The 12520-nt window shown below is 43.8% G+C and overlaps 1 protein-coding gene across 1 annotated transcript in view; it reads right to left on the reverse strand.

Moving 5' to 3' along the window:
- The window catches only part of INTS9 (integrator complex subunit 9), a 74120-nt gene that overhangs the window by 60864 nt on the left and 736 nt on the right, over positions 1–12520 (reverse strand). The window contains exons 2-4 of the mRNA XM_065055572.1: positions 8575–8702; positions 3084–3144; positions 587–649 (exon numbers count right to left, since the gene is read on the reverse strand). Of these exons, the coding sequence (XP_064911644.1) occupies positions 587–649; positions 3084–3144; positions 8575–8702 (252 nt within the window). The remainder of the gene's footprint in view (positions 1–586; positions 650–3083; positions 3145–8574; positions 8703–12520) is intronic.

A 12520-nucleotide genomic window follows, 5' to 3' on the forward strand; every position in this document is an offset into this window, starting at 1 on the left:
AGGTACTCACTGTAAAGTCAGTGGATATGAGGGTACAATTCTTCCCTCAAAGAGGCAGCGATAAACAGCTAGGAAGGCAGCAAACCTTTTTCACCTCAATTTAGTGCCGGCAGAACGGCACGTCTGACTGCAGTCCAGTGGAATCCATGGGGCTTAACCGCATGGTTGGATCCCAGGGGGGATCCGGTGCACAGGCCAACATCTGTGCTTAGAGACAAGCAGCTTTCCTTGTCTTCATTCACTGCCCTTATCTAGATCAGCACATGTATCCTGTCGTAACTGAGTCCAGCTCAGTCACATTGTCTTTGGAAAGCCCAGAAAAAGGGGCAGTTAAACCTTATTTTTTGTGAGACATCGAGTTGGTCAAGGAAACCTTCCAGCTCTCCCAAAACCATGGCTGAAAAGAGCCGTTTCCAACCATTTTCCAGCGTCATAGATACCGGAGGCACCTTAAAAACACACAGGCTTTAGCAGTATTGTTTACTGAGTAGTAATAAATTAACGCGAATCTGATAATAATTACTTAGTAAGTTTCTTCCACATGATTGGAGTCTGATTTTTCACTAATAATTATGAATAAACTCACCTCTGGTAAACAGAACTCAGGCACAGAGTCTACAAACACATGGCCAGAGCACTCCTTCAGTTCCTGTGAGAAAAGCACATCAACAGAAAAGACACAATACCACAACACCATGTTACTCCAATAGAGCAGATTTTGCACTTTCAAAACCTTTTCTCTATCGCAGGTAATTTCCAGCCTGTTACTACATTATTTTTATGCCCTTTCTAGATACAATTTGCTGTAAGGAGATCTGCTGAAATTGTTTTTATACGAGATGAGGCTGCTTGGTACTTCAAGGCATCAGATCCTTGTCTGGAGGTAGGAAAGGAGAGAGACCCTGGCTGGTTTTGCTGGGGCCATGAAGCAGATGTTGTCCTGTGAAGCTGCTTTTTCTCTGCTTTTCCACTTGCAGGTGTGTTGGCTGGGAAATCTGTAGCAATACAAGTCAACTTTGTCTATCAGAATCAGAAATATGAACTGAAAAGTGGGTCACGAAGACCACTCTTCTTGGAACTGCTGCTCCCCTGACCTGGAAGGCGTGCACAGCACCTTTATAGTGTCCTGGCTGTCTTACAAGTTTGGAATTTAGTTTTGATTCCAAATAACATCAAACCTTTTCTGTCTTATTAGAAGCAGAATACAATTTTTAGCTTTTGTCTCAGAGCATTTGATGAAACATCTTTTGGGGATCTAAGCTCCAAGTGGTGGTTCTTGTTAGATTTATCTCTACTGGATCTCTAGTCCTCTATTTTCTCCTTCTTTTTTCGAGGCTGACATCAGAAACCTTTGTCACATGAAAAGTCACATTCTTCAGGATTATGTATGGAACAAAAATGTACCCAAGTCTAGTCCTAACACACCTCCCAGGCTACCGAACACCCACTCTGCCTTCTCTCGTGGACGCTTCTCTTGCTCGTCCCAAAGCAAGTGGTCTCAGCCAGCTTCAGACCGACAGAATTAAAGACTGAATCCAATTCTTAATAATTACAGTGCACCTGCCAACTAATAACGAATGAGCAATTACATCTAGTGGCAGAAGTCTCCTAACCTCATCTCAGGGGAGTTCAAAATGATTAAAACTAGATCGCAGCAAATTTCAATGCCTCTCCAGGACTTAAGTTTTATAACTGTCATCCAGAGAGTGCTGTAACAGGAATGTCCACGCGACATGATAAAACACCCCCCTTTGACTCCTTCCCTTGCCTTTTTCCAGCATGGGTCAAAGAATTTACCATTCCAAGCAGTTACAATGGTCAAGGTGAAGGTAAGAGATGCTGCCTTTGAATTTTTAACACCTGATTTCCATTGATGCTGTGCGAGCTTGAAAAATTCATCCCGTGCCAGCAGTACCACAGAAATGTAAATACGTTAAGTATAAAAATATACTGACAGCCTGTCTGTTCTTTGCACCGAATGGAGCCCAAAGCTCTGAGACCAAGGCTGAGGTTCTGGGGAAACAAATTCAAAGTGCGTAACACCATTCCTGCCACTGAGCCTCTGTAGCTCTGCAACTGCATGTGCTCTGAATAGAGCTGTTACTATTTTACTAACAGAAATGCTGCCTGTACAGTTTCTTTTGTCTCCAATGAGAAGAAAAAACAGGTCTTTAATCTGTGATCTTCAGCTCCCTCGTCTGTAAAAATCAGATCAATCCATTTTGTCCACCTCAAAGTCCCCTACAAAAGCAACTATTATTACAGTTTTCCTTTAATGTTCACATAGTCAGAGAACAGTCTATTAAAACTGTATTTTCTCTACCGATACCTATCACCGCTCACATTTGAAACCTATCTGCCTATTTTACTAACATCTGATATATTTTTGTGTTCATTGTTCCCCTACGGCAGATCAAGCTGGATGCTGCAGTGTCTAGTTTTGGTTGAAGCCCCAGATACATTCTGCCTACAAAACTAAGGTAATGAAAAGAGGGGGAAAAAAGCCAAATTCTGTGTCTCTTATGCAGCTGAGTAAGTCCCACGTCTTAGAATTAGGAAGCTGGAGATAATGTCCTCCCTGCTATGTCCAGCAGCAGAACACAAGTTGATTTCAGAGGCCAAAGACACGCTTTTCCTCTGTACCAGACCTCCTGTGGGCAAACCATTCGCTTTCTCATAGTTCTCTTGCCTAAAAACCGGTATAATACCAACCTCATTTATAAGCACGTTATGAAGCTTTGGTGCCGGAAAGGTGAGACAGTTGAATAAAAGGCACTTTAAGAAGGCAAAGCGCTATTATTTATGGAGCTTCACGAAACAAGAAAATATTCATCCTGACGATTTCTGCATTTTAAGAGGAGTTTTTAAAAAGCTGGGCTACCTCTGAAGACTGAAAGCCTCAGAGTTGCTCCCAGCGTTTTGTTTGGAAACATTTTGCTCTACAAGGACATCATGGCTGGTAAGGGTACACACAGAAACCTTTGTGATGAGTCAGCAGTGAAGTCTCGTTCCTGCAGTGCAAGCTCCTAACCTGTCAGGTAGCTTTTTGCATGGCAAGAAAATTCTAACTATCAGCACAGTACCTTGTCCAGAAATGTGCTTCCATCTTTCAAAACCCAACCAGGAAGTTTGGACAGCCTGGGGCTGCAGAAAGAGAGACAACAATTATTGCAATATTAATTATATCATTATCAGTCGCTAAGCAAAGCCCTCCTATTTGGTGTCACAAAGGAAGGGAACACCATTTCTGTCTCAGGGAACTAACAATCTCAATAAAACAGACAGACAGTTTCACTGTGTTTAAGTGTTCACTGAAATGACTTTTACAAATCATGATTATGACATTTATAAGTAAAAAGAATAAAAGGACGATGCATGCAGGGAGTTTGAGTTTAGTCATTTACAGTGAGAATTTCAAACAGGCTCAGTGCTGCTTACGTTGCCCTGTGGTGAAACTGGCTGTGTAAAGAGAAGGGTTAGGACAGCAACAAACTATAACAATACAAAATAATATGAAATAATACAAAAGCACTGTAAAACCGTTCTGGGACAGAAGATGACAGACAAATATTCCCATTAGCGATGGCAGGGAAAGACCGATGCTCTGGACTAAGTCATTTATAGACACAGAGGCTGCGATTTTATATCCACATAAACCATGGTTTCATGCTGAGGTCTCACCCTGAAGACCCACACCAGCATTCACCTGTGCTGCAAGGACAAATGGGCAAGGGGGTTTTGCTGTGAAGTGCGTGTTTTAAGCTGGTACGTCTGGTACCAATCTCAGCAGGGTCCCTTTTCAAAAATGGTTTCAAATGGTAATAAAGACATGCTAATAAAGGTAGAAATTGTAATCCCAAGTTTACAGTAGTAATCGCCGCAGCATTTCTTGCTACCATAACAGAGAGACTTATCCATACTTCACAGTGATATCTGATTTTTGTGTGAGCCTACACCTTAGCTCTAAAACCACTGTCTGCCCAGATTCAAGTTTATCTACAGAAATCCAAAAAAGTTGAGGAAACAAGAACAGAATCCACCTGGAACCAAGCCCTGCAACAAGCTCAGGTTTGGAGACAGGACCTGAGAACCAAGTTGCAATGAAATCTGCAAGTGCGCACTAAGCTCTACAGCCAACATGCTTATACACTCTAAGGGCTCTCAAATTAAGATCTTGAAAACAGGAGGTGATTCAAGAGCTCAGAGGAATGTTGTGTTCAGACTAACATCCGTAGAAAAGAACAAATCCCAACTGGCACTCCAGAAAGTCACAAGGGAGGAAAAAAGGGAAATCTAAGACTCAAGGAGTGAAGACAGAAGGTAAGAGGTGAGAGCAGAAGGACCTGTCATCAAGAAGCTATGCCAGAGAAGTGCAGTCCCCTATTGAGGATAAAGAGTAAGTCTGAAGAAGTCTGATCGCAGAAGAGACGAGGTGGTTACATGTACTCCCCACTGACACATTCAAAGGCACAATTTAAGAGCAGTATTATATTTTGGAGGCTGCAGGGGCTGAGTGGAATTGGTGCAGAGAGCCTAGAAGAGCTATGGAAAAAACAGGGAAGAAGCAAGAACAAACCAGTCTGATATGCAACGACTTTGATAGCTAAGGGAGGAGAGGACAGAAACCTTATCTGGAACGGACATCTAGAGGTCTGCAGTCCAGTGTCTCAAAGCCAGCACTAGACCAAGTCAGCTGCGGCTTTGTCTACTTGTGTCTTGCAAACCCCCGGAATAGGAGATTCTAGAGCTTCTCTGGGGATGGGTGAAAATGCTAAAAAAACTGCATCAATGAGAGATTAATGTCCAACCTGAGTCTCTCAAGAGATAATTTGTGGCCAGTAGTCCCCTAGAATCTCACATCTGGGCAGGAACAACCCCAGGTTCCAGTATAAATTGGGGAATGACCTGTTGGAGAGCAGCGTAGGGGAAAGGGACCTGGGGGTCCTGGGGACAGCAGGGTGACCACTGGGCCCTTGTGCCCAGGAAGCCAATGGTACCTGGGGTGGGTTAGAAGGGGGTGGTCAGTAGGTCAGAGAGGTTCTCCTGCCCCTCTGCTCTGCTCTTGTGTCCAGTTGTGGCCCCTCAGTTCCAGCAGGACAGGGAACTGCTGGAGAGAGTCCAGCGCAGCCACCAAGATGCTGAAGGGAGTGGAGCATCTCCCATGGGAGGAAAGGCTGAGGGAGCTGGGGCTCTGGAGCTGGAGGAGAATGAGGGGGGACTCATTCTTGGGGATCAAGATGGAAAGGGGGAGTGTCAGGAGGATGGAGCCAGGCTCTTCTCGCTGACAACCAGTGATAGGACAAGGGGCAATGGGTACACACTGGAACACAGGAGGTTCCACTTAAATTTGAGAAGAAACTTGTTTGGGGTGAGGGTGGCAGAGCCTGGCCCAGGCTGCCCAGGGAGGTTGTGGAGTCTCCTTCTGTGCAGACATTCCAACCCGCCTGGACACCTTCCTGTGTAACCTCATCTGGGTGTTCCTGCTCCATGGGGGGATTGCACTGGATGAGCTTTCCAGGTCTCTTCCCATCCCTGACATTCTGCGATTCTGTGATAGTGCCTGCCACCACCAAGAAAAGTTTGCCTCTGCTGCCTTGGTAATTTCCTTTCCAGCAGATGTAGGTGGCTGTTGCTCCCCATCCAGCCTCCTCTTTGCCAGGCTCAACAATCCCAGCTCCCTCACCAAGCTGTGTCATTGTGGGCTCTGGACCCTGACCACTGTTCGAGCCCCCTGGACACCCTCTCCAGTTCCTCAGCATCCCTCTGCAACTGGCAATCCACACCTGGATCCAATTGCGGTTTCCCCAGCACGAGGCAGAGCAGAATAAACTTTCCTTGATACGCTTGCCCTACTCGCCCTAATTTAGCCTAGTGTGCAGTCTGCTTTGTTCATGATTAAAGAGCACTATTGACTTGTACTAAACCTGGCATCCGATGAAGAACATACAGTCTTGTCTAGGGAGGCAAAATTAGCAGATAGATCTTGTGTGGGGGTGGAAATGGAATAAGCAACACAGGACAGAAAGGACTCTTTACCTTGAAGGCAAGAAGTAACACAGTTCCTGCCGACATGGTTTTGACATTGTAATAGAGTGATTGATTAATCCAAAATAGCTAGAACTGTCCCATAAATAACGTGAGCAAGTGTGTCATGGCTAGACAGGAAAGGTTAAGAGCTTCCCACATGTTCGTTTTACCGTTTTGCATTTGACTTTGGTGCAGGGGATAAAATTCCAGTTGACAAACCTCCTTTAAAGTACATGAACTGGCATAAAGTGTTTGGCAACTGCAAGTACTTTGCACCTGCTCCACGGGCTGGTGAGAACTAGGACTGCCATTTCCAGGACAAGGTGGAATCTAAATAACTTTTGATGGCCCTTTTTTTTGAGAAGAGCAAAGAACTCAAAAAAAATGTCCAGTCCCTTTAATGACACAAACACTACAGCGCTTCCCTCTCCTACAGATTAAAGCACAGGCTCTCAAAATGTTTGCTCAAGGAGGGTCCCATGCCAGGTACAACACGGGATTTAGCTGCATAGCAAAGCTCCTCTCTAACTTTATACATCTATGCTCTACATAGGTAAAAATTAGGGTACCTTTGCAGAACACATACTGAGACTTGCAGAACCCAAGCAGTTCATGGATCATACTTTGGGGATCTTAGGTTTAAAGACAGCAGAGAGGAGCACAGCTGGTTGACATTTCACATGGGTCAAGAAGAACACAGAGCTGGTAATAACCTAAGATCTGACAGACCTACGTTCAAATTCTTGCACTGCTACACGCTTCATGTGAGACCTTAGTCAGTCCTTTGTGTAGTCTCTCACCTGCAAACTGATGATAATGTCAGCTCTATGTCACCCGGTGGTGTTATGCTGATAGCACACATTTGAATTTCAGAGCTATTTAGACATCATGGTAATTCAGACCTGATATATAATGGTAAAACTATGAAAACTATGGAGAGATAAGGACTTTTTAGTGGCAGCGACATTCCTCCTCAAGTTTCTAACTCATTTCCACAACTCTCGGCAGGACATCCGTTTTGTAGAGTGCTGAAGAGATCAATTACTCGCCCAAGTCCATGTGCTTAGGACAATCCTTGCTGCAAGGGGTGTTCAATCACCTTACCGACAAGATTGATTGGATTTAAATCCAACTGTTTGCTCCGATTCCACTGGGCCATCCGGGGTCAAATCCGACATCCTTTCTTATTGAGTTTGAGTCATTTCAATGCAGACATTCTGGAGGTACTGGGGGAATTCCAGGTTGTGACCTGCAATTTGGCCGTTCATTCCCAGGGCCTGCTATCAGCACACAAAGCTGCCATATCCCCCGGGAGCGCTGATGCCTGCAGTTCTAAAGAACCTCTTAAGCCTTTGTTCAATCACCTAATTTTGCTTCTTGTTCCTCTCTCAATTTCCTTTTTCTTTGGGGGCTGGGAGAAGGGGAATGCGAGGCAATTCTGTCTGTACCTGGATTTCCCAGATTTTATGGATCCTTCTGAAATCTACTACTGCCCCTAAGTATTGTAGTTAGCAATCGCATTTTGTAAAGGGACAAAATTCGAACATCACACCGATCCTTCTTAAGGCATCTGTTGCCTACTGTACAGCAATTCTCGAACTCCCTGTTCTTGCAGAACAATGCCTACATTGTCTATTCCTTTCCTCTCCAAAAAAATAACAAATCATAGGAAGTGCTGGACAAACAGCTTTAACCTCATCAGGTCCCTTAGGAAACTCCTTTTCCCAATCGTCTTCTCCCCCTAACCCAGCATGTACTTCACTTGTTTCCTTGTGGATCAAAGTTACTAAATGGCTTTTGTGAAAACCCCTCCTGCCTCCCATCACCAAGAGTTACTCATTCCCACCTTTCCGACCTCTCATTTTTGTAATTTGTTCCATTTATGCAAGACATAAGCCACCCTAACTGAATATCCAAATTCACCTAAAAACCTGGGAAGATGCAGCTGCGGTGAGGGCTCGGAAGGGGCAGTCTTGCTCTCAGGATTCTCTTCTAGACTCTGCTTTTGTTTCACTGCTGTTCCACTCCCGTGCTCAGCTGCACTGCCCTTTTATTTATTTAATTTTTAAAAGGGAACAATTATGCCATCAAGTCAACTAACGAGGACTTTAAAGTGCTATTTTTCTTTGCATTAGTCTGCGCTCTGAAGAAAAGCCTAAGAAGATGCTGGTTAAACAGTACTTGCTGGGCTCCCTGCACTCCATCTCAGTTACCCATTTATCTCATCTTGCATGAAGAAGCCAGAAAGATGACAGATATGTGACCTCACTTGTGCTGAGCAGTTGCAGCAATACTTTACTGAAGCTTAGAATAAATTATCTAGAAAAACCAATCAATAAATCCATAAAATGTCTTCCGTCTACTGAGCCAAAGGACGTTATTTTGATAAAGAGAATTTTTAAGTGAACAAAGTCTATTTATGATATCAGATGATGCTGTTCATTTGTACTCACCCCCTCCCTGCTTCCAATACACCGTTTCACACAGAGCACTCCAACTGCAACCCAAGAAGACACAGACTAAGTGCTTACAGGCCACAGAACATACCTCTGAACCAGCGGCAATGGGAGGAAATTGAGGGTAGACGTCATATCCAGCCCACAATCCAACATGATGGTGGTGGATTTGAACTTGAGTACGTTGCATGGTAAGGTTGGATGTCCTGACAGGCAGTACTGAAAGAGAATATGAGGGTAAGTTACTCATGACCTTGACCAACTGTGTGACGCCCATTTGAAAACTGCTTTTTGCCCTTATTTTTAAACACAGCTTCATACATACCAGAACGAAATCTGATTTCCTATGGATATCTGTTCTTTGAGGAGAAACTTCTTTACTTTGAGGGTGCCAGAGCCTGGCCCAGGCTGCCCAGAGCGGGTGTGGAGTCTCCTGCTCTGAGACATTCAAACCCGCCTGGACCCACCTGTGTGATCTGCTCTGTGACCCTGCGTGAGCAGCTGGGTTGGACTGGGGGATCTCCAGAGGTCCCTTCAACCCAACCAGCCTGGGATTCTGTCTCACGTCCGTGTGTGTTCATGGAGATTTCCCCATGTCAGGACGGCACACCTCCTCTCTCTGATTTAGGACACATGCAGAATCTCTATTTTCTGACAATCACCTGCGTTTGCAAAAATCCCAGAAAAATTGGTGTCTTCAAAACTCAGTTCTACCAGCAAAACTTGGCTGAAATTGGCTAGCAAATTTGAATTTGAAATTTACTTGGGGTGGAAATGGAAGGAGAGAATCTCTGCAGGAACACAAGTTTTATTTCCCTAAGAAACCTGCCTAAATGACCAACCAAGGTGCAGGCCACACGTTCTGTGGCTGCTTGGCACTGATGAGAGTGCTGCACACCTGCACTAGAGCGGCTCTGGGGCACGTTCTCACCTGCTTTTTGTCTCGCAAAACGCAAACAGGAAACACAAGGAAGGGACAACCACACCTGAATGGAACGATTTGTGTACCGAAAAATCCCAAGTGCTTTGCAAGCTTAATGAGGCATCGAGCAGGTTATGTCCAGGGGCACTTCAGCATCATTGAGATGCAGCCACCTCTTGTATGGAGAGCAGGGAAACATTTAACAAGGCACCGGAGCAGCTGAAGTGTTGAATAAGAAGAGAATAAAAACACTAGCTTTAAAATTTAGGATTAGAAATGTAAATGTCTGAATAGCGTGTGGGCACCTCCACATGAGAGTTTCTCTGATGAGGGATTCATGGTCCTTCAGGGATTGCAAGAATAGATTCTGCATCTCAAATACAAGTTCTTGTGTCTTGGAAGCCTGGGCGTCCGGCAGCACAGCAACGCTCAGGTGGTCAAACTTCAGCTTTTCAATGTGAATTCGGGTCAATTAGGATGAAAAATATCAATTGGTTGGCCATGCACGGCACTAAAACCAGACTCACTCATTTTCTAAGGAATTCATACCTTATGTTCACTTTCTATACTTCACGCTAAGAAGTGGAAAGAAGGCACATTAGTCACTTCATTTCCTACTTCTGCTCACAATATGTTAACACGGGACTGCAAGTGTCTCCCAAGGAGACTGTTTACATCCATTCATCAAAACCCCTGTTTAAATTATATTTAAATATTAAAAAGTTGCTAAAAGCCCCAAATATTAAATTAAAAATATCACAAAGACTTTTGTTTCAAATTCACAGAGCCTTAATTTTTAAGGAGCAACACTACATTTTGTCCACTGTTAGCAGAGTCTAAAAAGAAGGTGAAAAACCAAGCTGGTGAAGAAGTGAGTACATAAGTAAGGAATTAAGTTGTTTTATTTGCAAATACAAAATATACATGCGAAAAGAAGTTCTCACCAGACCAGAACTTTGACAACTAAAGCTATAAATCTGAGGAAATAGAAAGAAATGAAGGGGAAAAAGAAATCTAAACTATTTTTGTAGCTTTTAAACTATCTGCAATTAAAAAGGCAATGAAATATCACCACTTTTATCAGTAAAACACTTTCTCGGGGTTTTTTTTTGTAAAAGTCATGAATAGGATCACGACCCTGACAACTACGAGCTAACTGGAAAATCTTCTTTTTTTCTTCTTGAAAAGCATCTAAAATAATCTATGTCTGTGGCTGTCATGCTGTGGTTAAATGGATTCCTGAGAGACAACGGACTCTTTCTACCAGATTCAAGCAAAGCGACTGAAGAGGGAGGAAAGAGGGAGGAAAGAGGGAGGAAAGAGGGAGGAAAGAGGGAGGAAAGAGGGAGGAAAGAGGGAGGAAAGAGGGAGGAAAGAGGGAGGAAAGAGGGAGGAAAGAGGGAGGAAAGAGGGAGGAAAGAGGGAGGATAGAGGGAGGAAAGAGGGAAGAAAGAGGGAGGAAAGAGGGAGGAAAGAGGGAGGAAAGAGGGAGGAAAGAGGGAGGAAAGAGGGAGGAAAGAGGGAATTAATAAATGCTATTTAGCTATTTGCACAGGTGACATTTCTGGGTCTGTACAATTTTAGATTCGAAATTCAGGAATATGAATGTCTGCACTCCATATATCTCTAGACATACTATAAAAGTGATAATTTCCACCCTGTTTGTACTTGTTACTGTTTAAAACAGATTCAGAGATCCCAGCCACTAATATTCCTGAGGGGACTAAAATGCAAGTCCTTTTTGCTCTAAGATTTGTCTGCTTCCACTTGTTTTTGTTTATTTAGGGCTAAAGGCCGGTGCAGCTAATAGGTGCCTCATCTCCCCGTTAAAAACCAGCATGTAAAAAAGTTAAAAATTCTACAAAAGACACAAATATGCCTCAGCTCACAACCTTCTTGGCAGGCTTTGTAAATGGGATGAAAGTTTGATGGAGTGGGGCACGAAGACAAGGGGCTAATTCCGGATCTGAAGACCTTTGCAGAGCCAGGTTCTCAGTGGATATCTGGCTCGCACCGAGCGTCTCTGGTGATCTCATGGATGGCAACGTGACAGAGAAAAGAGATGATGCCTCACGCTAGCGACTCCAAAACATTCCACATTTCGCAGGTTAAAGCCAGTGCTTTGAATTCCAATCGAAGCCAAAAAATACTGCAGTGCCTCCTTCTAGTATTAGTATCACACGCTGGCTTAAAATCAAGGGGGAAAGTAGGAACTGGATTTGCCTGGACCAAAGCACGTTCACATTTGTGGAGTCTGACATTTTCACTGGATTCAGATTCAGGTCTGGAGGTTGTTACCTCTATCTTGCTCTTCCAAATTCAACCCAAATAAAAAAAAAGAGGATGAAATATCATCCAACTCCTCCCCCTACAACCCCAAGATTCAGACAGATCTTCAGAAAAATATAAGATGAAGAATCCGGTTTTATGATGCCCAGTCCCCAAATTTATACACAGGCCTAAATATGTTACAACACAGATTTCAGACAGCTTGTATCCCTCCCCTTTCCCTTTCTCTACCCCTATACCAGACTAGACATAAGAAAGAAATCTGCATTTCATCTACGGTTTTCATTCAAAGATTTCTCAGTTTGCTTGCCCCGTCCTGCATTTCATCAGCCTCTACAATCACGTCCCGAAGGGCTGAGCTTTGCACAGTTTGTCCCGCTGGTTCTAGTCATCCACACACAGAGATTTAATCACATACATAAGATTATGCAGGATTGAGCTCTTCGGGCACCTGCCTACCAACTGAATTTCACACAGCTACACCACGGATAGTGATTTATTGGAGGTCTCAAAACAAGCCCAGAATCCAAGTTCACTTCTACAAAGCTTCCTGAAGCCCAACTGCTCAGTGTCAAAACTGAGAGACAATCTTATGTTTAACACCACTGTAACTCCAGGTTAAACTAACCAAACGTTCTGCTCAGGTATTTTGAAAGCTGCTTTGGTTTTCATCTCCAAGCAAAGAACGTGAATCAGGGAAATTCTTCCTGGAAAATAAAGCAGCAGCTAAACTCAAGGTCTATGGGAAACTTAAATAGTTGAAAACAGAGATCTAGAGAGGAGATCAATAACACGGGTAATGTATTTTCCTCATAACCTTCCCTTT

The sequence above is a fragment of the Columba livia genome, chromosome 3, assembly GCF_036013475.1.
Source record: "Columba livia isolate bColLiv1 breed racing homer chromosome 3, bColLiv1.pat.W.v2, whole genome shotgun sequence".
NCBI lineage: Eukaryota > Metazoa > Chordata > Aves > Columbiformes > Columbidae > Columba > Columba livia.